At 36.2% G+C, this 27,003-nt stretch overlaps 1 protein-coding gene across 1 annotated transcript in view; it reads left to right on the forward strand.

Moving 5' to 3' along the window:
* The window catches only part of LOC117435368 (leucine-rich repeat-containing protein 3B-like), a 42,868-nt gene extending 27,143 nt beyond the window's left edge, over window positions 1-15,725 (forward strand). The window contains exon 2 of the mRNA XM_034058463.3: window positions 10,361-15,725. Coding sequence (XP_033914354.1) covers window positions 10,523-11,296 — 774 coding nt within the window. The 5' untranslated portion in view covers window positions 10,361-10,522 and the 3' untranslated portion in view covers window positions 11,297-15,725. The remainder of the gene's footprint in view (window positions 1-10,360) is intronic.
* Window positions 15,726-27,003: the final 11,278 nt, after the last annotated feature.

A 27,003-nucleotide genomic window follows, 5' to 3' on the forward strand; every position in this document is an offset into this window, starting at 1 on the left:
TTCATTCCAGTCCAAAAATGTGGTATCACCTTTGCTCTTGCTTCAAAACCAGGCCGTATGTTATTAAAGATTTTTAAAGTTTCGACCTTGAAATTCTGTAGTGGCTAATTGGGCACTGCTTTGTTTTACATCATTTGGTGGCTTTTAAACTGACGTCGGGAAGGTAGTGGCCTAACTACAACGTTTCCGCTGGAAAAAACCGCAGCCTGTCACTGTAACCTGCTAGGAAATATTGTATCGGTCACCACACAAAATGAACAGAGTTATGTCCACTCTACACATACACATATTCAGAATTACACGTAGAAAAAACTATTTCGCATTCATATTTTTAATTAACCGTAAAACAAAAGAGTTACATTATTTGTTTTCAAACGTTATTGATATTTTAGCATACATATCGCTAAACTGGTGACTTGGAATGTAATTTTGTGCCATGTGATAAACAGCTTTCAGCTGAGTAATCAGTTTGCTGCCTGATGATTGGCTTTATCGCAATGCTTTTTCATGGTAGCTTGCTGCTTCAGTGTAAGTAGCTAAAATACGCTCGCTGCACTCAGCGTGTGCTGCCAGGGAAGAAACTTGCATTTTAACCGAGCCTTCAGTAAATCAATTTTTACATGCAGCTTTTATGGAAAACTGGCAAAATATTTTGTTAGTGCCATTGACATTTTCCGTTGTACCCACACAAATTTTTCTTACTTGTTGGAGGCTTTGTAGTTTCAATGTCTTGTGGCTCTTCAGGCACGTCCAGTTCTGTTTCTTTTTCACTTGCAGCTGTATTTGAAGCAGCATTTTTGAAAAGTGTCCATATTAATGTCTGACCAGACATATCAGCTCACAACCACAGACATATGTTTATGCTTACAACCGGCAGATTTTTCTTTCAATGACATGTGCCACTCAGAGCGAGAATCATTTAGCTGCCTCTCAAACATTTTGCTGCCAGTCAAACTGACTTGAGGCTTCCGTCTCTGCCGGAAAACAAGCTTTTGAAATGGTCTCTGACCGGTATTTACCGGTTAATGGAAACTGAATTAAAGTGTAATCCCAGCCAGGGTTGTTGTTAGTTATTGGTATACATTTATTTCCATCCACCTTGACAACATACATACAACTTGATTATGATCTGTCCTTCTGTCCGCAATTTTATGTGTCAAACCTGGTATGTACTTAATTTGTATCAACTTTCCTCAAATGATAAAGATAACCACAAGATAAGCTCTACTAAAACCATGGTGTTTGCCCATGGGTTAAACAATAATGTAAGGAACATGAATTGCATATCTCTCTTCGTATTTTCCTTCTTCAGATCAGTAAACTCAAAGTGCAGATTATAACAGTTGTGTTGTGACAGATTCCAACCCCTCTGGAGAGTTTAGAACTGGCTGGTTCCTTGTGTTGTGGGATCCTAACACATACATCAAAACAAAATGCTGTTTTCATTAGGCATGCCACAATTGACTGCATCTGAAGGCTTAAATAAACCGCTCTTGTTGAATATAATTCTTTCGCTCATGTTTGATGGCTACTCAAAATCCAGTAATAAGTGCACAGTAAGTGAAAGTTATAGTCCCAAAGTCAGTGCAGTTATGTTCACCATGTAGTGAGTGACAGATAGTTAAACAGGCACATTAAATGTATAATTTATATTTTAGCAGTGGCGTGCCATGACAAAATGGATTGTGTCAGCTCGGGGGTCTGTGGTGTATATCTCCCTTTTTTTTACAATCTCCAGTTTTTCAGAGAAAGTTCTCCTTGAAAAAGGATACATAACCAAATCGACTATGATGTCTCCGTTTAAACATTTTTATTTTTATTTTAGTGTAAAATAAAATTTGAAATAATTAGATGTTGTAAAGGTATTAGTATTTATCAATGTATATTTATAAGCAATATCGTGCGAAATCCAGCTATCCTCCTAACTGCAGTGCTAACCAAGGAATATTCATGTTTTGATGTTGCTCAGCTGTCAGAGCTTTGACTTTCCCATTGGTTGCTAAAGCAGAGCCTTCAAGTGAGGCAGAGAATACCCTGGGAGATTTATGGCCCCCCTCTGCTCACTCCTGATTGGTCGCCTGTCTAAAAAAAAGGATATTCTTCGACTCGCCTATTGGTAAAACTCACTCAAAGACCTTCAACTTAAACGGAGAATACCCATAACTGTTTTTTTTCTAGCGTCTGGTCGTTGTTTTAGACTTATGCGGGGGAACTGCAGATCTCTTATTGGCTGATCACATCCCCTTCAGGAAACCCCTAGACTCTTAAAAAACCTCTAGTAAACCCTGTAAGTCATCTTGGATAAAGGCATCAGACAAATTAACAAATAATAATTAGAGTAGTATGTTTCATAGTATAAGCAAGCACAGTGTACGCAAGTGAGTGAGGCAATGTAATGTCATTTGACTGACGGTTTACTTGCACTGTCTGGTCAGCAGAGAATACCTTGAATGTCCTGATGGCACGCCACTGTATTTTAGGAGTATGTACTTAACATTAGATATACTATATACTGTGCTTTATTTATAGAACTGATTCTGTCCATGTGACAGTTTAAATGTAGATGCATTATATTCATAGGTGTGGAATTTTTATATAAATTAAGTGGAGCAACAATCGGATAAAAATGTTGCCTAACAGTCAAAGGAAATGTGTTTAATGTGTATGCACACCAACAATACTCAGAATAAATAAATAAATAAATAAATGTCTCACTGCATTGTCCCTCGCTAGTGTTGCATACTTCATATGATGGATGATTTTGGATCTTAAAAAAAGTCAAAAGGGAAACACATACCTTTTGATTGGCTAGCTGTGGAAGACGCTGATCTTCTATTGGTTATAAAGAAACCCAGAAATGGCAGCAGGTATTATTTATGTTTTTTTTGTAAATTAGCAAATAAGTGATACTGCTTTCTTAATACAAGAAGGTAGCATTGAAATGCAGCAATCTAGTGGTCTAGCGTGCACTTGTTTGGATGTGTAAAAAACAAATGCGAAGTTTACTGTTCAAGACAAACTTTCCCAGCAAAAATGTCTTTCGATTTTAGTGTTGCTAACATAGTTTGCTATTTACCATATTTTCATATATTTTTTTAAAATATAAACGCTATATTTAAAAAATGACTTTTTTCAACTAGATTTGAACAGAAGCGATCTTAGTTATTTATTGGACATGCACAATCCATAGATTTGTGAAACTATTAAAACATGAAGATTGACAAATATGTTTATAATGATAGAAATGAAATGATAATAATATATTAGATTATCTGTACAATATTTTATTATTTTTAAAAAATAAAATACAGACTGTAAATCTCATGGCAATGTGTTTATGTATTAATTCATTAATGTATTTATTTTTCAGTGAGAGTAGTGCAGGGAAAGAATGTTGCCCTCAGGGTATGAAACCAGGATCCTCCTGCTGCAGCAGTGTTCCAGTTAGCCATCATGGAACAAGATGTTGGATGAATAGCTGCAAAATATTGTACACTGTTTAGAAAAAAAGCATATAAGAAATAAACAAAAGAAAAACATTTTGTCTTTGCAGAATTTGATGGGAATCTACTGAAAATATTGCGTGCATTTTAGTATAAAAATAGTACAAAATGCAGAGAAACTTGACAGGTTATACACAAGTCCTTTAAAAATCTGGGAGTCAGCAGTTACAAAACTGAAAGAAGGTCAAGAAAATTCTGAATTCCACAAAGCAGCAGTAATAGTTGGCAATGATTCCGTATCTGTGATGCAACAAACTAAAACACCTGCACATCAGGAGTTGGATTCAGCTTATAAAAAGTGGGATATTTTTATATTTGAATAACTCCCAAGTATTGCTTATTATATTTGTACTCTTAGTATGTTACTTAAATTTACTAATGTTTTCCAAACTGCACTGAAAGGAACATTTCTTTAAAGTATGTTATAAATTTGTTGAGGTGAGGTGGGGTCACAGGGAACCTTTTGTGTATCTTGAAGAATTTAGTGAACCCGTCAAGCTACAAGACTAGATCCGCCCCTGTTAATCACTAATTGATTGATTGTGTTCACTGTTAAATAAAACCAAAATCCTCCAAGTTATATTCTACATTTTTGTGTGTGTTTTGTGCAACAGGGAGGGGGCAACTAGATTTTTAAGAAGGACAAGCGTTTTTTCAAAAATTGCACACCCCTGCAGGGTTAATAATAATAATAATAATAATAATAATAATAATAATAATAATAATAATAATAATATAATGATCACCTGCCATGAAGATTTCAACAAAACAGACAACCATGAAGATTTCAAACAAAGCAGACAACCCATTCAAAATATCAAAGTGAATGATGAGTTTCACTTTTACTTTAGAACCATTAATAACATTTTTACATTGTTTAAAAAATGATTATAACAATTGCCTTAGGCCGGTTATAATAATGTCCTTGTCTTTTCACTTTTGGTAAGTAGTCTTTTATGCCTGTATAATAAACAATAAGTTTACTGTAGACTCCTACATAACTTGACTAACTTCTGACCACTTTCCATTATGCTTGAGGTAAGAAATTGAATGAGTGCATGTACAGTGTACAGGTTAAAAATATCCATATCAAATCAAAGGTTAATCGGACAATAGCAAATGCCACCCGAAACGTCTACAGGAGGCTAGGAATGATACAAGTTTGGTGAATATTGATGTAAAGTCAAGGCAGTGTAATAAAAATTAGCCCTTGCTGTGTCATATTTCAGAATTCTTTTTAGATTTGCAGGCTAATGTAAACAAAATAAATATGGAGGACCTATACAAAAACGAATAGAAATGATGCTGGTTATGGAATTGTTTAATTTTTGTTCACAAAAAACACATATCAGGTAATTACCATAGGGCATAAAACAAGGCATATTTTTCCATACCAAATGCATATAAATAAAAAATAAAATTAATTGTTTATTTTTAAATTCTTTGCCATATTCATTTATTGTTCATAACAGCTAAGCTTTCTACGCTATGATATTATGCCATTCTATAAAGCGTGTTTGTTCTTCTATGTACTGTATATATCTGTTGCTGTTTAGATTATTTTCCCTGACTGGTAATGCATACTACAAGTTGTAAATTGTATTAAAATAGAAATCATTTAGATTCCAGTGATCTGACCTGTATAACCTGCAGTTGTACTGTATGTGCATGTCCATATATGGGTTGACTTCTCTGTATTATATTTGGATGAATGTAGTATTATGTACCTAAAATAAACCTCCAAAGGGTACAAATATAAAACACCAAACATTAGTATTATTATTATTATTATTAATATTATTATTTATTTCTTAGCAGACGCCCTTATCCAGGGCGACTTACAATCGTAAGCAAATACATTAAGTGTTACAATACAAGTAATACAATAAGAGCAAAAAATACAATAACTTTTGTTCAAGCAAAGTACAAGTGTGACAAACCACAATTCAGTATTACTGAAAAAATCTTGGGTTAAATAAATGTGAGTCTGGATTCTGCACCCCTAATGTTAAAACATTCTATTTCCCATAATAAAGGGTTGGTTTTCTTTTTGGCATGCCTGTTTATTGTGATCATGTCTGAAACGTTTATCATGGGATCATGTGCTATCTAAATCAGGGTTGTTAACAGCTGGCCTTTTCAATAAAAAGACCCTAGCAGTGCAAGCCTGTATCCATCAGCAAGAATTTAGCTAACATAGACGTGCTAGTTACTAGGCAACAATGACTGTAATTGGATTGGCTATATTCTCATTTTTTAAAATATTAAATGGCAATTAAAGAAGTCTTCTTGTATATGTTTAAATATAAAGACCCAAGGACATCAAAGTGTATTTCAAATGGAAATAGTACTATTTATAACAGTGCTGAATACCAAAATAACATGTTTTCCCTTTTTATCGTTTCTTGCCTCTTTAAAATAAATGGTTAAAATAAAGAAAAGTGATTTCATTGCGAATTTCTTTAGTTGCCAGTGCCATATAATTGGCCAGTTATGGCCAATATTAACAGATTAAAGGAGCAGTAAAATATCTGAAATGATCACATGATCTACCCAGTGCAATTCCAACATGATGAGGATCCCAGACACATAACTGGAATTATTATTCCTTGAAGGGAATTCATATCATTCTGGAGGGGACAATATCCAAGCTTTAAAATGTTGGCTTATGCTACTTTACATTGGCAATGGCAATTGTTGTTAATCTTTAAGCTAGTGATGGGCACCAATATCAATATTTTGATAAGATATTGATATCGTTCGATATCGATAATAATTTCCATATCGCAATATCGTGGGATAAAAAAAAAAAATCACGTACGCTTGCAGAGACATACTTTTATTGCTAATACTGCTAAAAATACAAATGCAGTATAATCAAGTTTATTTTATATTAAAATACAACAAACTCTATACATACCAATCATGGTCAGTCTTGTAGGCAAACGCCACACACTAAAGTATTACTTAACCATTTTATTCCATTGATTGGCATGTAGGTACCAAATGCTATTTGCATTCTGCTTTAATTTTGGCACTATTAGCCATCCGTTTCTGTTTTCCATTCCTTTCAATACCTGCTCACACCAAAATCAGTCAGCAGGAGATGGGGAAATGGAGGAAATGTATGCTGCTGGCAATGATGATCACTGTGATCATGGATCAAAAAGCTTGTTTGCACAGCTTTGTGTTGTTATTTTTTTTTGTCATACTCGCCCCTAAATGATGATTTCATATTTTAGTGGCCGTGCATGGATACTGTGATTAGCTAGTCCTACAGTAACTTTCTGTTTGCCTTTTTTTTTCTGAACAGCGCTGTACATTATAAATTATTCCTGTCAAAGCACTAATTAAACAAGACACTTTGCTGTACCAACTATTTTAGACATGTTAATTCACAGATGCACTATTTTTCAGGATTGTTTTAAATAGTCTCCGTTTCCTACAGTGTCTAAAAGTTATTTAAAGAGTAAATAGCGGGGCTCAGAAAAATATTGCGTTACACGTCCCCATGTGTTGCTACATCTGTTTAAATAACATACCTGTAATGTAATTTATTTTCATTGTTAATATCCTGACAACTTTTTACACTTTAAAGTCTGGCTCTTTTCAAAATGGCCACTCTAGTGCACTGATAGTGTAAGGATTGTTGCCCACATTGTTATATAGGCAGGGTTCCCACCTCTGATTTACAAAAAACCAGGACACCAGAGTCATACAACAAAAAAATAAAACTCATATACTTTGATGACAAATGTCCCGGGAAATCTTACAGATTTCCCAGGACAGTGGCCTCAAAAAGAGAACAATCCAAGCAAAACCAGAACAGGTGGCAACCCTACATACAGGTAACACAGCAATAACGATCCGTGATGTGGTACGGAACAGAAAAGTTAGAGCACTTGTTATGTTTTTTCTTTTTTTTTTTTTTGTAATCGCGTAATCTTCCTGCAGTGATTTAGAGGAAAGATCTCAAACCCAAGTGCACTAGAGCAGACATTTTGAAAAGAGCTTTGAAACAGACTTTAAAGTTATAAGTGTAAAAAGTTCCTTCAACTCCCCAGTAATGTTTTTGAAACTGACACGCTGGGATCCTTCAAGAAGCTGCTTGATGAGATTCTGGGATCAATAAGTTATTATTATTATTTGTTTATTTAGCAGACACCTTTATCCAAGGCGACTTACAGAGACTAGGGTGTGTGAACTATGCATCAGCTGCAGAGTCACTTACAATTACGTCTCATCCGAAAGACGGAGCACAAGGAGGTTAAGTGACTTGCTCAGGGTCACACAATGAGTCAGTGGCTGAGGTGGGATTTGAACCGGGGACCTCCTGGTTATAAGCCCTTTTCTTTAACCACTGGACCACACAGCCTCCGTTACTAACAACCAAACGAGCAAGATGGGCCGAATGGCCTCCTCTCGTTTGTAAACGTTCTTATGTTCTTAAGTTGTCGGGATGCTAACAATGAAAATATAAATTACAGGTATGTTATTTAAACAGTTGTAGCAACACGTGGGGAAGTATAACGCTATATTTTTTGTAACCCAGCTACTTACTTTTTAAACCTATAGCTATGGCCAAAAATGTTGCATCACCCTATAGAATTAACTAATGTTGCTTCATAATCGAATGGAACCTGCTAAATAATGTTTTGTCGAATGACATACCGCATTGTAGTTTTCCATATACTTGACGAAAAACTGACAAAAATTAAAAATTAAAATGTGACGCTTTGAAATGTAACATGAAATACTGTACTACTGTTACGGCTTCCGGTAGACCTTTGCAATATCTTTTGTAGTTTCTTTGATAACACAATGTTAAATAAAAGATCTAAATTATGTTCATACTGTATATATATTTTTTATATTTATATCTCAATCCTAAAATTCTAGGTGATGCAAAACTTTTGGCCATAGCTGTAGGTGTGAACAAGGACCTAACATTTTTCTTACATAATTTCTCAGTAGTTGACTAGATTAGTTGATCTGAACAATGGACTGCCAAATTAAGCAACATTGAATACCTTTTTTAAAAATTCTATTAGTGCTGCTTTTATTCAAGGGACTGTAATTCTGCATTAGTGAATTATATTGCATTTTCAAAAATCTTAACAAATGTGGTTGTATACATTAAAATAATGTATTGCTTTTTTGGTGCTGTATAACTCTGTGGTTTGGGACCGGTTGTCCTTTTAGTTACTCTGTGCATGTTTATTGGAATTGTAGGCATGATGATGAATTACTTGAAATGCTTTTCACTTAGCAGTACTATATAATGAACTAGAGTTTTATGTAATATGTTGTTTTCAAGCTAATGGTCTAAGGCATAATCAATAAGAATCTCAGATATTTAATTAATCTTTTACAACTCACTTCAGTTAGTTACTAAAACATAAAACTGTGGCACTCTTTTCCAAGATGGGGTTTGTGGATTTTCACATGGACATAAGACCAAAAAGCATAAACATTTATAGCTAAAAAAAAATCTACTACAAACTATACAGCAACATTACTTTTTTCTCTTACAAAAAAACACATCAAATCACCTTTTTTTGGTTTATACATCTTTATAAACTACATGAGTTTACAGTAGCAGTAATTGTTTTTTGTAATTCAGTTGTGCCTCCAAGACAGTTGTGCCTCTGGGGCAGATTTGATTAAAGTGCAAACCGGCATCACGCAGGGGTGATCTTATTCTGAGGCAGATCTCCTGCTCCTGGGCAATATTGTCTTTGAAATACATTACTTTTATAATAGGTAGAACTTTGTGTATTATGAAAATACATCAACCTTGGTGCAGTGGTAATGTGTCTGCTTTATAAACCCACGGCTCTGGGTTCAAATCCTAATGTACTTCAGAAGACAGATCCCTTAGGATCTTAACTAAAAATTGGCATTTTACATACCTTAAAGGGAAGTGCAATATCATTTTTTGTTTCATGTAACCATATCTGCAACACCAGCTTAATTAAATTGTTCTCCTTGTTTACTTAGAAGAGCACATGTTCCATAACATCTTCTTTAATCTCTAATCCTAAAATTAAATTGCAGCAGCATAGAGATGAGTTGTTGTTCAGAACATTAAATACCCAGATAAGCCACCTACTCCACATACTGTGTCGTGCCAGTAGCTGAATTTCAGTATACAGTATTTAAACCTCTTGGATGAACGGGCGACCGGCTGCTGTCTTTCTTTCCTATCCCCCCCCCCCCCCCCCCCCTCTCTCTCTCTCTGTGATAAGATTATTAAGAGTAAAGCAAGGATGGTGAATCGCTGGGGACTATGGTAAAACATGCTGTATACTACAGAATTACAGTGCAGATATACCAGGGTAGAGTTGTGTAAGGGACCCTTACAATAAAGGTTCCTCTTTATTAAAGTCTTCAGTCAATAATGTGCATCAGCTACTCTAAGTACATTTGCAATCACAGGAAAGTGTCAGTGTACCCTGTAGGATGACAGTAAAATGCCAATATAACTTCTTTATCAACACTAGTCCAGACATGAGATTACTTTTAACCACCAGAAGGATGTTTATCAGTACAATATAATGGTTTTAAAGGTGGCAAAGAGACACCAAACTCTCCTCCAAGAAAGAACTGCCTGTTCTTTCTGCTATTTTGATCCGTAAAACCAATTTCATTGCTGCTGCTGCTGCAGCTTTACAAACAAAGGGATTCCAGAAAACATATAATGGCTCTCCTGTGCCTTAATACTGGTAGAGAAGAAAAGGAATAACATAAATGGAAATTGACTGTGTTTGGTGTATACTTTCTGTATTTCTGTTATACAAATTATACCATACCATGTATTAAAACAACCTTTTAACAAACCTTTTTTTTTTTTACAGACTAGATTGCACCAATGTGGATCCAAAATGAAATAAACTTATTATGCCACCCTCTCTTCGGGCTGGTTGAGACAGTAAGGTCCAAGCTCTGAAAAGTGGTTATTGACACTACTGTTGGGTATTCTAGGCGAGGAGGCCATGTGATTATGCCGACAGCCCAGCATGAATCTGGTGGACCTGTGGTTAATTCGTTCCCTCTCCATGTGTCTGCTGTTACAGAGTTTTGTCCTCATGATACTGTGCTTTCATTCTGCCAGTATGTGCCCAAAGGGTTGTCTGTGTTCCCACGCTGGTGGATTAAATGTCAGCTGTAGCAATGCGAACCTCAAAGAGATTCCCAAGGATCTCCCACCTGACACTTCTCTCCTCTACCTGGACTCCAACCAGATAACCTCCATCCCCAATGAAATCTTCAAGGACCTGCACCAGCTCAAGGTGCTTAACTTGTCCAAAAACATCATTGGGTTTGTGGACGAGCGCGCTTTCAAAGGCGTGGCAGGAACCTTGCAGACGCTCGACCTTTCTGACAATCAGATTAAAACAGTGCATAAGAATGCTTTCAGCAACCTGAAGGCAAAAGCCCAGATCGGCAACAATCCATGGCATTGTGACTGCACCCTTCAGCAGGTTTTGAAAAGCATGGTGTCCAACCACGAGCCCGCCAACAGTGTCATCTGCAAGACCTCTGTACTTGAGGAGCATGCTGGGAGACCATTTCTAAAAGCTGATGCCGACCTCTGCAATCTGCCGAAAAAGACTACAGATTACGCCATGTTGGTTACCATGTTTGGCTGGTTCACCATGGTGATTTCTTATGTGGTGTATTATGTACGACAAAACCAGGAAGACACAAGGAGGCACCTTGAATATTTGAAGTCACTTCCAAGCAAGCAGATAAAGCCAGATGAAGCAGATGATATAAGTACAGTTGTATGACATCATGTAAACTAACATGGTCGAAAGACTGAAAATGTTTGAACATAACCAAATTTTACACCATATCCTAACTGTAGAGTGGCATTTATAAAATAGAGAGAATAATTGCTGGAAAAAATAAATAAAGTGTAACATTAAAGCATCACGTGATAACCAAAGTGAGAACATATTTATAGTTGTTTCTTCCCCCTTTGGTTATTCCATGTGTAAAATGTACAAACAAATACTTTAAGGAAATAGACTTCAGTAAATGCTGCTACTGTATTCTAAAACAAAAAGCAAAGGGAATGCTGTTCATCTTGGGTTACAAGCACTGTGATTGATTAATTAGGGTTACTTTTAGATCCTTCTGTTACTAACATTATAAAATATTTGATCCAAGAGTAGATTTTGGTCAGAGATGGAGAGAGGACTACGATAAGGACTAGGGTTTTAACACATATAGGTCCTTTATTGTAATACCGCTTGTCCACCACTTAGGATGTTGCAAAGCATAGCCATGTGGAAAAAATTAGTTAGGTGAAGCTAAGAGACTCAGGTTAAACCCCCATGTTTGTAAAGGTTAGATGTTGATGTCAACTTTGATGCTGACGTGATATTTGTTGTTGAACTTTGACTGCTGCCAGTTTCTGCTAGCGGGTTGTCTGAAATGGGTGGTTGATGGATAAATACAACATCAGTGTCTGTGGCACGTTTGGTAATAATGAAGTCAGGTACAGAGAACCATACTATATTAATGGTTTAACTGATTTCTTTCACATTCCCCCTATCAGCACCTGTTAAAGCTACCTTTTGTACATGGGAAATAACTTTAGTCAACAAAGTTTATCAGAATTACCAACACTTATACATTATTTTATCTCTAAAGCAAAAATCACTTCATTTTTGTTTGTGAAAGGCACAGAAAGACAGAACTGTTGCATACCATAACATTTCTGTCACTCGTCAGTTATATATTTATGCCCCAAAAACGTAATTATGTGGAGTTAAGTGGGGATTTTATTTCCCTTGAACAAAAGTGGAGCACATTTCACAGAGGAGGAAAAAGTTCTGAATAAGAAACACATTTGTTGTATGTCAGATGATCAACTAGATCTAGTTTGAGGATTAAGTTGGATGTATATCGTAGAAATAAGTGTGTAGTGCATAGCTTGGTATGGCCAAAGTTAGTTGTAGAACAAAGATCTAAATCGTTAGAAAAATATGAAACACAATGCTGCAGAATGCATTTTATAATAAATACATAGAAACACAATGTTGGCAGTTTTCCAGACATTGTATTTAGAAAGCTAGGAAAACCGTCTTTTTAGAGTAATGCATTTTAAAAGCAAGCTTCTGAAGCATTCCTGTAAGTAAAGTACAGTAATAGATATAATTGGTCTGCATTTATTTTAGGAAGTAGACTCGAATGTAGATTTAAACTGAAAGTGACCAGGCCTTACTATCATTTAAAACGTTAGGCTGAAAGCTGATTACTAAGGAGACTTTTATCAAATGCAGTTAGTGTCATGCTTTCTGTTTTTTCTTTCATTATTATTTATTAATAACAATCATTGCTAATAGCAGCTGTCAGACTGTTAGAGATTAATCCCTGTGCATTTCAAAGAGCGGGACATATATCAAGCATTAAAAAAATGGGTACATTTCCTTAATAATATCTTGCGTGTTCAATGGCCTGTGAATGTTCTCTATAATTCTCCACTGTCGATTCTGCTTAGATTGTTATTTACCATGCTTATTCCAGCAAAAACATCCTTTTTCAATCTTTGAATTTCTAGATAGAAAAATGCGCTAGGCTGTGCAGCTGTACTGAATGAATCTGGGATTTTGTTTTTGAGATTTTTCCATTTAATTCACAGTTGCCACAGTTTCAGAAAGGGCAGCTGAACACCTCATTTTTAGTGGTTGAAAGCTAGTAAGACTGGTACTGTAGCTAGTCTAACTGCCTAAGCAGAAACAACAAGAGAAATGGGGAACACACATTATATGATATTAAACTCCTAAGAAATTAAATATTAAAATGTAGCTACTGTAATATATAATATCCCTTTAAGGTCTCACAAACCCGTTTTGCCTAAATGTAACCCACTGTTGAGAGTATATCCTGCTATGCATAGGGAGGAGACTGGCTTGAAAAGTATTTGGGACATTTTTATTGCATTTAATGCTAATGAATAAACTACCCCAGGGAAATTACAACCAGCACCAATTTAATAGCCCAATTTTTATTTAATCTGTTTTACACAATGCAATTGTTTCCCACCAAAGGTATTTCTCTACCAATTCCAACAGGGCATAAAGTAACTGTGCTGTTAGCCTAGTCCATTGCTGTAATTACTGTCTCAATAAACCAAGGGTGAATCAAGGGATTATGTGGAGGAAGGCTAGGTACGAATGACTCTCTGGTGCTAATTAGGCTCAGAGCCCAAGGCAAGATGATCATCAAAATGGAAGAGCCATCATTTGTATAGAGTACCTCACTCTCCATCTAGATTATTACAATTGAGACACATTTAGTTAATTCAATTACACACAACCATCACACAAGCACCCATCATGCCTTTTGTATAGAGGGTTTCTACTTGATTTAATTTATTATCATTTTCTTACTGTATGTGAAAATGAGGATAACACAAACCTGGCCTTCTGTTTAAACAAGCAATCCAGTGGATTTGTATTGTTATTAGAATGAATACTATTTTATTACTTAGTCATTGATGTAATACACTATTGGCGAGTCTGGTGCTTAGTCACAGTATCACAAGTTCAAGCAGTACCTGTTTGTCTTCTGGAAATTGTGCGCTTTGCGACTCTGCATGGCATGGACAACACCTCGCTTTTATTTGCAAGGCCAACAAAGAAATCCAGTCACTTGGAGGCTAACTACACAACACTTGTAATTTGTCTGTAATTACATTATAGACGGTTTGCAGTCTAAACATAGGCATTTAAAATGGTACAAGCTGGCAATGAGGTAATGAAGTAGTCAAGGGTATATCAGCATTAAATCAGTTATTGATGCACTATACTGTATACATACCCACTTTCTACCTAATTTAGATCATATTCATTACAACAAAGGGTAAAACTGTAAAATGGTATACATTATAGTGATATACATGACAGCTATTAAATGTCTGTTTACTTACTTTACAGCTGTAATATATAGAGTGATAAGGTGTGGGGATCTATGGTATTGAGTATTTATTTATCTATATATGTATGTGTGTATTTTTTTCTCAGAGGGAGGAAGACTGAAAGACAAGCACAATGTAGCACAGAACAATTACTAGATTTTAAGTGCCTGAAATGTATGTTGCCTGTCCCCTGATTCAACAATAGTATTTGTTCTTTTTGCTTTAATGTCAAAAATATAGTTAATTATACAGGGTTATTTTATGCATTTTTCATTCTTTCGTTCCCTTAGTGATACAGAAACTTATGTTTTTTTTCTATTGTTAAATTCATAACTTACTGTGCACTATATCTTACAGTATGATATATTAAGCATTTGACTAAATGACTACAACGTTTTGGTAGTTGGTCAAATGATTATAGACATTTTGTAGTCATTTGGCCAAAACCCTGAAATTTGTACAACCTTGGTTAAATACCAGACTTGACTGAATGACTGCAACAGATATACAGTCGTAGACAAAAGTATTGGCACCCTATGCTAATTATACCATAATTCAAGGTAACTGATTAAACTAAACGTTAACCACTTTTTAATAAATCAAAAAGCGAAATACAAAAAGCAAAATAACATTTAATTTAAAGTATTTGTTCATAACAAAAGTATTGGCACTCTTGCTTTAGTATTTTCTGTGTCTTCTTTTTTTTTCTACATGTTTCAGACATTTGTGATAATTCTTAACCAGTATGTTACATCTTGATGGTGAAATCTGGGCTCATTCTGTTTTGCATATTTGCTTCAGCTTAGACAGATTAGATACACAATGCTTGGCTACAGCTTTTTCCCGATCAGTCCAAAGCATTTCTATTAGATTGAGATCTAGTGATTATGAAGGCCATTCCAGAACTTTTATCTTAGTTTTCTTCAAGAATTCCAAAGTTGACTTAGTCGTATGCTTTGGGTCTTTGTCGTGTTGGAAGATTAACTGCCAATCAGCCTACGAGCGGATGGTATCATTGTACTTTGCAGAATGTTTTGATACATGGCTGCATTAATTCTATCTTCAATCACAAGAATGCCTCCAGTCCCTGAACTGCTAAAACACCCCAATATCATGATCGAACCACCTCCATGTTTAATTGTAGATACAAGGTTTTCTTCATTGAAGGCTTTCTCTTTTTTTCTTCAGACATACTTGGTCCATTTTTGGGGAGAAGTGCTACTAACACTGCTACTAACACTGCAACTATCAGTGGCGTGCCGTGACAAAATGGACTGGGGTAGCAGAGTCATCACAACCCCCCCCCCCCCCCCCCCGCCGCCGACCCCCCTCCTTTTTTAAGTGGCAGCTACCTGTAAACCACAGATACCTTTCATAATTTTAATTCTGAAAGTGCTGAGTATATCCTTTCCCTGCACGTGTCAGCTCGGGGATCTGTGGTGTATATCTCCCTTTCTTAACAATCTCCAATTTTTCAGAGAAGGTTCTCCTTGAAAAAGGATTTGTAACCAAATCGACTTTGATGTCTCCTTTTTCTCACATTTTTTATTTTTATTTTAGTGTAAAATGAAATTTGAAATAATTAGATGTTGTAAAGGTATTTGTATTTATCAATGTATATTTATAAGTAATATCATGTGAAATCTAGCTATCCTCTTAACTGCAGTGCTAACCAAGGAATATTCATGTTTTGGGGTTGCTCACTAATGATTGGTCAGCTGTCAGAGCTTTGACTTTCCCATTGGTTGCTAAAGCAGGGCCTTCAAGTGAGGCAGAGAATACCCTGGGAGATTTCTGGCCCGTCTCTGCTCACTCTTGATTGGTCGCCTGTCTAAAAAAAAAAGGACATTCTTCGACTCGCCTATTGGTAAAACTCACTCAAGACCTTCAACTTAAATGGAGAATACCCTCAAATGTTTTTTTTTTCTAGCGTCTGGTCGTTGTTTTAGACTTATGGAGGTGAAATGCAGATCTCTTATTGGCTGATCACATCCCCTTCAGGAAACCCCTAGACTCTTAAAAAACCTCTAGTAAACCATGTAAGTCATCTTGGATAAAGGCGTCCGACAAATGAGCAAATAATAATTAGAGTAGTATGTTTCATAGTATAAGCAAGCACACTGTACGCAAGTGAGTGAGGCAACGTAATGTCATTTGACTGACGGTTTACTTGGCACTGTCTGGTCAGCAGACAATACCTTGAAGGTCCTGACGGCACGCCACTGAGTCTCATTGCACCAGATACTCTTTCCTAAAACCATGCTGACTGTCTCCCAGGATATTGTTCCCATATAGGTAATTTTCCATTTTGGATCTTATTATAGTTTCCATAAGTTTACATATAATAGAAGTCAGGCTTATTGGTCTGTAGTTACCTGGTTCGGTTTTGTCTCCCTTTTTGTGGATCGGTATTACGTTTGCAATTTTCCAGTCTGTCGGTACAACCCCTGTGTCAAGAGTTGCATGATCTTGGTTAGCGTTTTGTAAATAACTTCTCTCATTACTTTGAGTACTATTGGGAGGATCTCATCCGGCCCAGGGGATTTGTTTATTTTAAGAGCTCCTAGTCCCTTTAACACTTCTGCCTCTGTTATGCTAAAGTTATTTAAAACTGGATAGGAACAGGTCAACATGTGGGGCATGTTGTCCATGTCCTCCTTTGTAAAAACCTGTGAAAAGTAATCATTTAATATATTTGCTATTTTTTTTCTTCATCTATGATTTTGCCATTTGTCTCTTAGACATTTAACCTCCTCTTTGAATGTTCTCTTGCTGTTATAATATTGGAAAAACATTTTGGAATTGTTTTTAGCCCCCTTAGCAATATTGATTTCTATCTCTCTCTTGGCCTTTCTAACTTCCTTTTTGACTTGTGTTTGCAGTTCCAAGTACTCCTTTTGTGTGCTTTGTTTTTGGTCCTTTTTAAACGCTTTGTAAAGTGCCTTTTTTCGCTGAATATTTTTTTTAATTGATCTGTTAAACCATTTTGGCCATTTTGTTTTAGATTTAGATTTGTCTACTTTTGGGATGTAATTGTTTTGCGCCTCTAGTACTACATTTTTGAAAAACAGCCACCCCTTTTCTATGGATGTTTTCTCTATTTTACTCCAAGCTGCTTCTGTTAGTCTTTGTTTCATACCTTCATAGTTTGCTTTTCTAAAATTGTAAACCTTAGCTTCAGTCATTACTTTTGGGGTTTTAAAAATCACTTCGAATGAGACCATGTTGTGGTCTGAGTTTGCCAATGGCTCTCTGACCTCTGTTTTAGTTATTCTGTCTTCGTTATTTGAAAAGACTAAATCAAGGCATGCCTACCCGCTAGTTGGTGCCTTGACATTGTCATTTCCACCATTTCAGTTTCGTCCGTCGTGCTCCCCACCGGGTTTTCCCATTTTATTTGGGGGAAATTGAAATCCCCCATTAGAATGGCTTCTCCTTTGCTACATGCATTTCTAATGTCATTGTATAACACATTATTTTGCTCGGCATCTGAATTTGGCGGTCTATAGCATGCTCCTATTATTATGCCTTTTGAATTTTTGTCCATTATTCTGACCCATATTGATTCGGTATTCGATTCTTTGTCCAGATTTCACACCTGGGCTTCAAGACTATTTCTTATGTATAGCACTACCCTTCCTTCTCTTCTGCCCTGCCTGTCTTTCCTACACAGTGTGTACTCACTAATATGATATTCGTCTCCATCACTCTCAGACAACCACGTTTCTGTAACACCGATCACATCGTAGTTACTTGTTAGTGCAGTAGCTTCAAGTTCTAACATTTTGTTTCTGAGACTTCTAGCGTTAACATAAATACATTTAATGGCTGTCTTACCTGAGTTGTTGCCCTTGTTTTGATGTGGTCTCCCTTCTGTTGTTTTGTTTTCTCCCCCCTTCCTTTCTAGTTTAAATGTCTCTGGACATCCTCAAGGATCCTTCAATCAGTGAATATAGTTTTTTAATTAATTCTATTAAATGTTTATAGACTTTGAATGTAAAGGTACCAATACTTTTGTCACTAACAAATGTTTGAAATTGCTGAAGTGCGTTTGTTTTATAAAGATTGTTTTTTAAACTACTAGAAATTATGTTTTTTGGTCTTTGTTATATTAGTGATTGGCTAATGTTCACTAAATGCTTGTATTTAACATATTTTCTTGAATTAACTTATAACCCTTTAAGGTACAAGGGACTTATGTGTCCCACAAATAAAAATGATGTGAACTTTCTTATTTTTGCAATGTGGTGCACAAAAAAGGGTTTAAAATGTACTGAACATTTGGATCTGGTTATCCAAATGGTCAGTTTCCTCGTGATCCTCAAATGTATTTTAAGAAGAAACTGTTTGAACAACTGCAGAATGCCTTGTGCACCTTAAGGGGTTAAGTGTAGGGTGCCAATACTTTAGTCTTCGACTGTATGTTACAGTACTTTACAAAGAGACTATTTAAATAGCTATTACTATAGAACTTTACCACATAAAAGCCATCAAGCACAGTCTTATTTAACCCAAACTAATCCATACTGCAATTTACAATTTATAATTAACATGTCTAAGTCCTTCATTTTTTCTTTAATTATTGCTAGTTTTGGATTATTACAGTTAAGTTCCCCTTTAAAAAAAAAAAAAAGCAAATTGCACTTTGCTGAAGTAGACTTCACGAATCTGGTTAAATGTTCTATATTGCTGTAAAGGGAAACAAGCATTTCTATTACTTGTATTGCTCATTAAGTCTGATACATTTGCTTTTATTGTTTTGTCCTGAAGACTCAATGCTGATTTAAACGTTTTGTCCATGACGAATAATGAACATTTATGAGGCATGTTGTTAAGCAAATGAAATAAAGAGAACTAAACTTCTTGGGAATTGTGAATTGCCTTTCTGGAATGAGACCACTATTGTATTGTGATGTCGTGAAACAGATTAGAAAATCAATCAGAGATTTCCTTTAACCTCAATATAAGGTCCCTAATCTCTGGTAAAGGACCTTACATTTTATATTTCAAACTGTGTTTAATCTGTGTTCCAAATCATTCTGCCAGAAAATATGTAAATCCGCGGTTGTCACATCGCTTTCCCCCTGAGGCAATGACTTAATGTACCGTAGCTCCGCCCCCTTTCTAGATGTCCGACTTCCCCCTAACCCTGGGAATGAATTGTCAGGCCATCCAGTCCAGGGCACTCTGTTCCCTTTATACAATGCCCTCACAGGTGGGAAGAGAGATTTATCACCAAGATTCATTCTTTCTCTGTCACAAGAGCATATTAATTAAATTAGGGTGGGACAGGGAAAATCTTCAGCGTTTCTCACCAAGTGATCCTTCATGAACACAACGTGGCTGTAAATGCAATAAAATGACAACTGTACATGGAATTAAAATGCATATCAAAATGCAGGGTATTAAAATAAAAGTAATAAAAACAGTAGTTAGAGTTTTGAATGCTTCATATGCTGCTGTTCATTGAATATGTTCAATGAATCGCACTATTTGAACTTGAACTACATGCAGGACTGTTCTGTGTACTTGTTCATTTACACTTGATAGTTCTAAAAGATTTGTAGGCTTCAGACAGTCTCAGCTGAAAAAGCATAATTAAAAACAACAAAAAAAAGCCACATCGTGAAACTCTTCCATAGAACCCCTGGTGTATACATGTAAGCAAGACAAAACTAAATGAGTCGTTCCGCTATAGAGGACAATGTTCTGGCTCAAAAACCTGACGGCTTTTCAGGCTGGCTAAACTGAGAGGGTAAAGTCAGTAACGTCGGATGGTGTCTTACCTGTTGCAAAGTACTGTTTAATGTCCTTCATGGAAAGCTGGTAAGATTTTTTTATTAATTATTTACCTTATTGAGAATTTTTTTTTTACTAAAACAAATTCTTTATTTTAGTATTTAATTTGCATTTAATCTAAGCGCATCTTAAGGAAACAGTTTTAAAAATGCACCAAAACATTTGAAATTGTTTTTATAAGACAAAATAATAAAAAAAAATTATACGGCAAAATGTTAATGCATTATTATTATTATTATTATTATTGTTATTATTATTATTGTTGTTGTTGTTGTTGTTGTTGTTGTTGTTGTTGTTGTTGTTGTTGTTGTTATTATTATTATTATTATTATTATTATATAGGTAAAACAATAATAACATTGTAATACAAGCCATAGAAACATTGTATGAATTCTCAAGTATGTTACCCAGTCACCCCAGGGACAGCCCACACCTCCTAAGCAGAGGGCAGTGCTAGTAAGTGTGAGAGGTGTGAGAGAAAGGGTTGCCACCTACAATCAAATGTATCAACTGATCCTCTCAGGGTGAATTACATTTTTTCTCATTTTAAAAAGAACAATATGTCCTTAATCCAACAAGAACTAGAGGGGGGTGAGAGAGTCCTCCAGCCAAGCAAGATCCTCTGGAGAGCCAGATGCGTAATAAATGCCACCACATCCGCCTGTCCACCTTGTAAAGGTTGGTTCTCATATGGAACACCAAAAAATTGCCAATAGTGGGCATGGGTCCAAGGGGTCTGCAGTACCTGAGAGAGAGAGGGTTGTGAAAATGAAAGACCAGAAACCAGCCACCTTAGGGCAAAAGGACAGCTGTGGAGCACCTACATCTGTCACAGCTCCCATCGAACCCAGGGTAGATCTCGACCAATCTGTCCTTAGAGGCTGTGTGGTCCAGTGGTTAAAGAAAAGGGCTTGTAACCAGGAGGTCCCCGGTTCAAATCCCACCTCAGCCACTGACTCATTGTGTGACCCTGAGCAAGTCACTTAACCTCCTTGTGTTCCGTCTTTCGGGTGAGACGTAGTTGTAAGTGACTCTACAGCTGATGCATAGTTCACACACCCTAATCTCTGTAAGTCGCCTTGGATAAAGGCGTCTGCTAAATAAACAAATAAAGATAAGTGAGCACAATGCAATATCTTAAACTGAATTAGTCCCAGCCGGGCTCAGGAAGATGTGGAGTATACACGAGACTGAGCTCTCTCCCACCAATCATCTGTAGCTATTACTCCCAGTTCACTCTCAAACCTAGACTTTATCAGTGACAGGGTATGGCAAGTCAGAGACAAAAGGTGTACATGTATTATTTAATATAAGCTTTTAGTGATGGAGTCCCCAAAAATTTAATTTTCACATTATTATAACATAATAGGACACAATTTTCTATGTTAGGGGATAGTGGCTATGGCCTGCGACCCTGGGTGATGACACTATTGAGCAATGCAGAAACCGAAGCTCAAGTTCGCTACAACCATGCCCATGTAGCAACGCGATGTGTCATCGAGAGAACTGGCATCCTGAAGAGTCGGTTTCGCTGCCTGAACCAGTCGGGGTTCCCTCATGTATGCACCTAAAAAGGTCTGTAAAATGTCATACAGCGCCTACTGCCCTCTGTACTCCTAACTCTCCTCACCTCTAGGCTGTAAGTGTGGCTGCTAAATAGCCCGATGCACAGGCGGTGCTCATTATGACCCTCATTATCATGATTGCAAGTCATTATTTGTGTGTGTTGAGTAATTTGCATTGCTCTTAAGCTTACATAGGCCGCAATGCAAAATAATTGCCTGGCCGCAATGCAATTTGAATTTTGTAGGCGCAATTGTTTGTTATGTGTAGAATTCTGGGACATACATTGAATGGTATATTTTTCTCATATTTAACGCATGTTTTAGAAACAATTTCAGATTTTTGTATAAAAACATACAATTATAATAATTAAATGTATAAAATTTCACTCTAAAACTTAAAAATCTAATTATGGGACAGGGGTCAGTTACCAGATTTAAAATATGAAAGTACAAAAAAAGGCAAAAATGTTTTTAAAATGTATGAATAAGTTATTGTGCAGAGTAGATTAAAATGTTACCTTTCTAAGAAATATGACATCTGGATACCAAGTTACATAGTTATTTGAAAATTCCCCGTTAATGTAACATTATTCAGCAGGTTTCATTTGACTTTATGAAGCAAAATGTGTTAATTCTATAGAGTGATGCAAAACTTTTGACCATAGCTCTCACACCCTCTGAAGGTTGTCTTTTCAATGGTTGGTTTTTCATGTAAAAATTCAAATAAGTCTTGCCTTTTTCTCACTCTATTTTGATAGTACATTTCAGGTAATTTGGGTTTCCATGTAGTTTTCTTTTAGGGAGAGAAATTCTCCTTCCAAATTCAAATGTCACCAGAAGCCCGAGATAAGATTACAGGATTTTTATTGCACACTTTGGTGTACTTTATTGATTATAATTAGTTGTAGCCATTTACAATAGCTTGAAAAAGTAGCACATATGACTATTTCCCTTCTCTTGTATGTTGTCGAGTTGCTGTACAGGTATTTGATACATGTCCCCGTTTTCACCATTTTCTTCCAGTATGCTTTTAGTAAATTTATAACCTTCAACTTTTTTCTTGTGGCAGCATTTTCCTGATTTTCGACGAACATCTGTCTCATCAGTAATATTTTAAAATCTGGCTGTCATTTTTATTAAACTGCCAGTTTGTGTGCTGTGGTGAAGTCAGTTAAGCTGCCCACTCGACCTGTACATAATTAAGCAATAGTGACCGTTGATGAAGGCTCTGCTGTGTGTTAGTTGACCGCGAACGAAAGTCAAGGTCAACTAACACACAGTGGAGCCTTCATCGAGAGGGCACTATCAATATTAGAAAACGATTTTTTCACTATTTTTTTTTTTAAACTTTAAAACCTATATGAACTTGTAATGATTTGTTGGGTTCAAGCAAATAGTCCCAAAAAAATGTTCATAAAGGATCAAACACAATCAGAGAAAAAATAAATAAATAAATAAATAAATAAAACTTAAACTAATGACATTTTTTACTTGTCAGAGCTACTTATAGTTTATCTGAACAGTGCCAGATATCTGAATGGAGCAATATTAATTAACTGTCCGTGTCTTGGTTTGTTGTCGTTGAAAGATGCTGTGTCTTCACTCCATTCGGACTGACAGGCTGTGTTCGCCAGTTGCAGGCATGGGGTTTGTTGCTATCGTCGGTGCAAAGTATTGATTGTCTGGTTTTGGTGGCTAATAAAATAGATTTGGACCAGTTGTGTCTTTGTTTAGTATTTACTGTCTAATAGAACTATGCTTAAAAATACAGCAAGTCAAAATGAAAAAAATCCAGTACTGATTGATTTTAAATTTGATTAACAGGTGATGCGGTGTATTAATGCCTGCTATACTGGAAGCTGATTGGCTGACAATACTGAATCGTTTTCTGTATAAACCTTATAGTCTTACAGCTGTACATACTAAGACTGTAAACTCTGGGAGTTCTAATAGAATATATAGGGCTGTAAACGACCACTACTAAACCAATTATACACATCCTACAGAACCGTAGCTTCAGCAAATCTGATCCTTATGGTAATCTACGAACGGTGCTAAAATACAAGCACTTTAGGTTAATGATATAAAAATGATTCAGTCAAAATGTTTAATACAGTACATTTTTTTAAAATATTGGTTGTAAGTCTATAATAGCCTACCCTACTCATCCAAATCTATAATAGACTACCCTACTCTCCCACAAATCATCCCTCAATCTGAATTCTGCAGGGACAGTGCAAGGCTCTCAGCAGTAGAATGTGGTTATTTATATATTAGTTGTTGTTGTTGTTGTAATTGGGGTCCATACGAGTTCAACACATTTCTCAGCAGATGCTACACAACCCGAGACCTCGTTAGACTTGTAGCAAGCTGATGTCAAGCCCCGCATTTGTCTTTTTGAACAAATTTATTGAACCAACAGGTTTTCTTTTTTCTTTTTCATGTTTTCATTCTTTTAAAACAAATCTTGCTTAATGAATTAGGTTTAAGAGATTTTACTTCAACTCTATAAGTAGTTGCTCAAGCCTAGTATGTCGGTAGCCTACAGCAATAATATAGCTAATATGTTAATGTAATAAACTGTGGGGTACCATGACTTATTTCCTTGGCAGGTACCTATGATATATGCTACTTAAGGCTAGTGTACAATGATTTGCATCTTATTGCTAAGGGACAGAAAAGTCTTGGCTTAAAGCAATCAGGTATCCGATGACAAAACACAAAGATAACACAAGTGTAAAGGAGGAAAGAAATATCTTTCTGTGCTTTGCAAAGGGCTTCGTTGATTTATTTATACATTGTAAACTGTCACTCCGATTTCTGCCACTAGTTGGCGTAATTTCCCCAATATAGACGAGACTGGACCAGGAAATACACGGTGAGTTGATTTTTATTTACAAGTTATTTACAATTGTCAGTTAATAGTCCCTAGTCCTGTATGGACATTAACTAACTCACTTCTTCATCCCTCTCTATTCTAGAGCGTTAAACATACGATTCCCAGTTTTGTCTCAGCGTTCTTCCACGAGCTGGGAATGATCACCTCTCTTGATCCTGTGATTGGGTAGCACAGGTAGGTTGGGGAACTGTCACCCCCTTCAGGAACAGTGGAGTAGAGGTAAGTTGGGGAGTTGGCTCCCCCTCCAGGAACAGTGAAGCACAGGTAACTTGGGGAAATAGCTCCCCTTCCAGGAACAGTGAAGGATGGCCCTGCTGCGCTTTGACAACCACCTCAGCACAGTCCGATATCGTTTGATACAAAGATTCCTTCTTCCCAAGTGTCCGTTGTAAACAATAATAAATGGTTATACCACACAATAGTCTCCTTTCTTGGTTGTCTATCTCCAGACCGGGAGTATACTGTCATTACATATTAAACCTAGCAGTGATTATACTCACCCACTGCATCACAATAAACAGCACAGTTCTTACACAAACTTTTACATATAAACACTCAATGATCAGTCCCGCTCGGGCCGTGTGTTGCTCAAACTACTCTAATACTGATCCTCTCCAACACCAGTAATCATCTTACAGGCTTCAATAGCGGCGAGTCTCCCAGCAGAGTCAGGGCTGTCTCCCCACAGCAACACCCCTGGCTTTTCTGTGCATTTCCTTATATACTCCCTGGCCCCACCCCTTTTGTAATTGCGGTGCTGGGCATTCTGGTACCTGTATTTTTTACACTGCCTGATTTCCTTAACGGGCCAGCGGCCTTTTCCCTACAACATGTATTTATTGCAAAGGGCTACATTTTTTTATTTGTAGTAGCTTCAGTATTTTTTATAGCCTTGCTTATAAAACAACTAAACTATAAAGCACTTTTTATGAGTCAAATGGCAATAATTTGTAACGTTGGTGTCACATAAAAAAGACACTGAATGAAGAGGTCTCTAAACCCCTCATACTGTATGCTTATTTTTGGTCAAACACTTCGTTTGTTACTTTCAGCGGATCGCAGTAGTTAATAAATAATTTTTTGGTACAGCCCTTTAGTTATAACAGAAGGTTGCGCAAAGTTACATCACAAACAGGATTTTCACTGCTGCTGTCTCACGAGCATAAGGTACATGTTTCCATGCAACAAAAGCCTGAGCTTGTGAAGGTGATTTACCCACTCTTTAAGGTTGTACAATGTTTTAGACTCGCACTGCCTGTAGCATGAGGAATGTGTGTGGTATGTACGTGGAGAGAGAATTTTGAGTTTCTAAATTGCGTGGAAACCCGGCCAATGTGGACTAAAGTCTGCTTGCTCACTGTCCTATACATTCACTGTCCGTTTAAATTTAGCAAAGAAAATTGCGTTAAAGTCGAGAATAGGGTTTGCTGTCAGCAACAATACAGTAACCCCAACAATAATCGCAACTAGCCTCTGGTTTGAATGACAAATTGTAAAACCAAACAACTGGATGCAGACTGATTACTTTCAGCAACTTTACTGAGGTCAGGTTGTTGCTAGGATGTCAGTGAATTAACAGACACAGTCTGGATGTATGTATATCAACTTATATATGGCACTTTTAAAATGCTGACTGTGTAACCACAACAAGCTAGTATTACATTAGTAATTGTGCAGCAATAAGGCAAACAGAGATCATTGTCATTTTAATCAAATTAAATAAAAAAGATACAATGACAGAACAACGTATCTTTACCAAAAATGCAATATTTACTAAAGTATATGTTATTATATCATTTCCAATCAATACTTTTTACAAATGCTTTTTTCTTTTAAGCGCTTGTGTTGTTTGTTTTGTGTGATAAGCATTTCTTAACACCAGATTTGTACTGGGATTACAGGAGATTAGGAAGTGTATTTTTGTCTCAACCAAGATTCTTCAATTTGTTCCTTGAATTTGATACATTTTGACCCATGATTAACAATGTTAATCTTACCAAAGTGGCACTACCCCCGCATTTCCAAAATCTAGAAAAGTATAGTATGATGCCAGTATGATGACATCACAAATCTAGAAAATGAACACTCCATTCTGGAGTGAACACCTTATTGAACAAACAGTCAGATCAGCATTAACACATGCAGGCTACTAGATATTTTTAATTACTAAAACTTTCACTAATATATGTTATGACTTAACAGTAACTTGAATACTCAAACTTACACAGATATACAAACCTGCACTCAAATCCTAATTAAAAAATAAAATGTTGCCACTACTTTAATTATTTTACATGTTTTTCATTT

Source organism: Acipenser ruthenus, chromosome 3, assembly GCF_902713425.1.
Source record: "Acipenser ruthenus chromosome 3, fAciRut3.2 maternal haplotype, whole genome shotgun sequence".
In the NCBI taxonomy this organism is placed as follows: domain Eukaryota; kingdom Metazoa; phylum Chordata; class Actinopteri; order Acipenseriformes; family Acipenseridae; genus Acipenser; species Acipenser ruthenus.